Genomic DNA, 2,865 nt, shown 5'->3' on the forward strand with positions numbered 1-2,865 from the left:
GGCTAGCAGATGGAGTGGGCATGGGGACCGGCGTGGCTCAGTGCACGCGGCCCTGGGCTGGATCCCAGGACCAAGAAAAAGCAAAAAAATCAGCGACAGCAACACAGTGGTCAGCTCCTGTGTCGAGGACCCTGGGCAGTGTGGTCAGGAGCAAGTGCTAGGTGCTGGATGCTCGTGAACTTGGACGGGGCTGGGCGCGGGTCAGCGCTCGCCTAGCCCATGATTCCTGGGCTCCATCCACCAAGCCACGGGGGGGGTGGTCGGCTTGGTGGGGTGGGGGTCGGCGTCCGCGTCGGGGTCGGTGGGGGGCGGGTGGGCGTCGGGGTCGGCGTCGGGCGGGGTCGGGGGGCGGGTCGGCGTCGGGGTCGGCGTCGGGGTCCGCGTGGGGATGGCAGCCAGGGTGGCTGCGGCCGCCACGGCCTTGTTCTCCGCTTCGTTATTCCCCCGAGGTAAGGCAGCGGCGGGGGTGGGGGTGGGGGGGTCGGCGGGGGTCGGGGTCGGCGGGGGGTGGTGGGGGTCGGCGTGGGGGTGGCGGCCTCAGCGTCGTTCCCGGCCGCTTCGTTATTAACGCGAGGTAAGGCAGCGGCAGGGGGGGTCGGCGTGGGGGTGGCAGCCAGGGTGGCGGCCTCGGCCTCGATCCCCGGCCGAGGCCGCTTCGTTATTACCGCAAGGTAAGGCAGCGGCGGGGGTGGGGGTGTTGGTCGGCTTGGGGTGGTGGGGGTCGGCGTCGGGGGGTGGGGTGGGGGTCGGCGTCCGGGTCGGCGGGGGAGCGGGTCGGCGTCGGCGTGGGGGTGGCATCCAGGGTGGCTGCGGCCGCCTCGGCCTCGTTCGCCACGCCCTCTTCGCCGCTTCCTTATTTCCGCGAGGTAAGGCAGAGGCGGGGGTTGGGGGTCGCCGTGCGGGTGGCAGTCAGGGTGGCGGAATCGGCCTCGTTACCGGCCGCAGCCGCTTCGTTATTCCCCCGAGGTAAGGCAGCGGCGGGGGGGGGTTCGGGTTGGGGGGGTGGTGGTCGGTGTCGGTGTCGGCATCGGTGGGGGGGGTCGGCGGGGGGCGGGGTCGGCGGGGTGGGTGGGCGTCGGCGTGGGCGTGGGGATGGCAGCCAGGGTGGCTGTGGCCATCTCAGCCTCGTTACCTGCCGCCACGGCCTTGTTCGCCACTTCCTTATTCCTCCGAGGTAAGGCAGCGGCGGGGGGGGGGTCGGCGTGTGGGGGGGTCTGGTTGGGGGGGTGGTGTTCGGTGTCGGCATCGGTGGGGGGGGTTCGGCGGGGGGCGGGGTCGGCGGGGGGGTTCGGGTTGGTTGGGTGGTGGTCGGTGTCGGTGTTGGCATCGGTGGGGGGGGGTCGGCAAGGGGTCGGGTCAGCGGGTTGGGTGGGCGTCGGGGTCGGAGTGGGGGTGGCAGCCAGGGTGGCGGCCTCGGCCTCGTTCCCGGCCGCAGCAGCGGCGGGGGGGGGGGTCGGCGTGTGGGGGGGTCTGGTTGGGGGGGTGGTGTTCGGTGTCGGCATCGGTGGGGGTTGTCGGCGGGGGGCGGGGTCGGCGGGGTGGGTGGGCGTCGGCGTCGGAGTGGGGGTGGCAGCCAGGGTGGCAGGCAGGGTGGCGGCTTCGGCCTCATTCCCGGCCGCCTCCGCTTCGTTATTCCCCCGAGGTAAGGCAGCGGCGGCGGGGGGGGGTCGGCGGGGGGGGGTTCGGGTTGGTTGGGTGGTGGTCGGTGTCGGTGTCGGCATCGGTGGGGGGGGTCGGCGGGGGGCGGGGTCGGCGTCGGAGTGGGCGTGGCAGCCAGGGTGGCGACCTCGGCATCGTTCCCGGCCGCAGCCGCTTCCTTATTCCCCCAGGTAAGGCAGCGGCGGGGGGGGGGGGGTCGGCGGGGGGGGGGGTCGGCCGGGGAGGGGGTGGGCGTCGGCGTCGGAGTGGGCGTGGCAGCCAGGGTGGCGGCCTCGGCCTCGTTCCCCGCCGCGGCCGCTTCGTTATTTCCCCGAGGTAAGGCAGCGGCGGGGGGCGGGTTCGGGTTGGGGGTGGCGGTCGGTGTCGGTGTCGGCATCGGTGGGGGGGGTCGGCGGGGTGGTTGGGCTTCGGCGTTGGCGTCAGAGTGGGGGTGGCGGCCAGGGTGGCGGCCTCGGCCTCATTCCTGTCCGAGGCCGCTTCGTTATTCCCCCGAGTTAAGGCAGCGGCGAGGGTAGGGGGGTCAGCGTGGCGGGGTTCGTGTTGGGGGGGGTGGTGGTCGGTGTCGGTGTCGGCATCGGTTGGGGGGGTGTCGGCGGGGGGCGGGGTGGGTGGGAGTCGGCTTCGGTGTCGGAGTGAGGGTGGCAGCCATATTGGCAGCCAGGGTGGCGGCCTCGGCCTCGTTCCCTGCCGCGGCCGCTTCGTTATTCCTCCTTCTTTTCGTTAATTTTGGATATATATGTCCCCCGTGATGTAAAGATTGAGCAAGGAACCTTCGTGATGTGGGGAGCTTTGCCGAAAGTGCAGGTTGGATTCTGCTTTTCCTATGATGGCGGCTGGATGAATCTTCACTGCTGGCCGTGGAAAAGGCTAGAGCAGCTTGTTAGTTGAGTTTTAAACTTCCCATTGTTGTTTTTAAAGGTTTTACATGCATAGAAGAGGAATGTTCACCTTAAATAAGCATATGAGCGATTAACAGGGTATGTTTTCCTTTGGGAAAGGGAATTTGGTAGCTCTGACCCATGTCAGTCTGTGAATATTTAGACGTGTAGTGACTTTTTAACATTTTTTCGTAAATGTTATTTATGAAACATTTCATAAATGTTATTTATGAAACTGTTATTTACAGTTATGTTGTTAATACTCCTTGCCTTCAGTTCCCCGGCAAATCTTTTTCATGCCTTCTGAGAAAGTAGACAATTGATAGAT

The 2,865-nt window shown here is 67.5% G+C and overlaps 1 protein-coding gene across 1 annotated transcript; it reads right to left on the reverse strand.

Annotated features, from left to right (window-relative positions):
* Positions 1-212: 212 nt before the first annotated feature.
* LOC139707677 (uncharacterized) lies at positions 213-2,035 on the reverse strand. The gene is made up of 2 exons (XM_071619319.1): positions 1,133-2,035; positions 213-848 (listed from the first exon to the last, which is right to left on the reverse strand). The coding sequence occupies exons 1-2, from the start codon at positions 2,033-2,035 to the stop codon at positions 213-215; spliced, it is 1,539 nt and encodes a 512-aa protein (XP_071475420.1).
* Positions 2,036-2,865: the final 830 nt, after the last annotated feature.

The sequence above is a fragment of the Marmota flaviventris genome, chromosome 11 (genome assembly GCF_047511675.1).
Source record: "Marmota flaviventris isolate mMarFla1 chromosome 11, mMarFla1.hap1, whole genome shotgun sequence".
Lineage (NCBI taxonomy): Eukaryota > Metazoa > Chordata > Mammalia > Rodentia > Sciuridae > Marmota > Marmota flaviventris.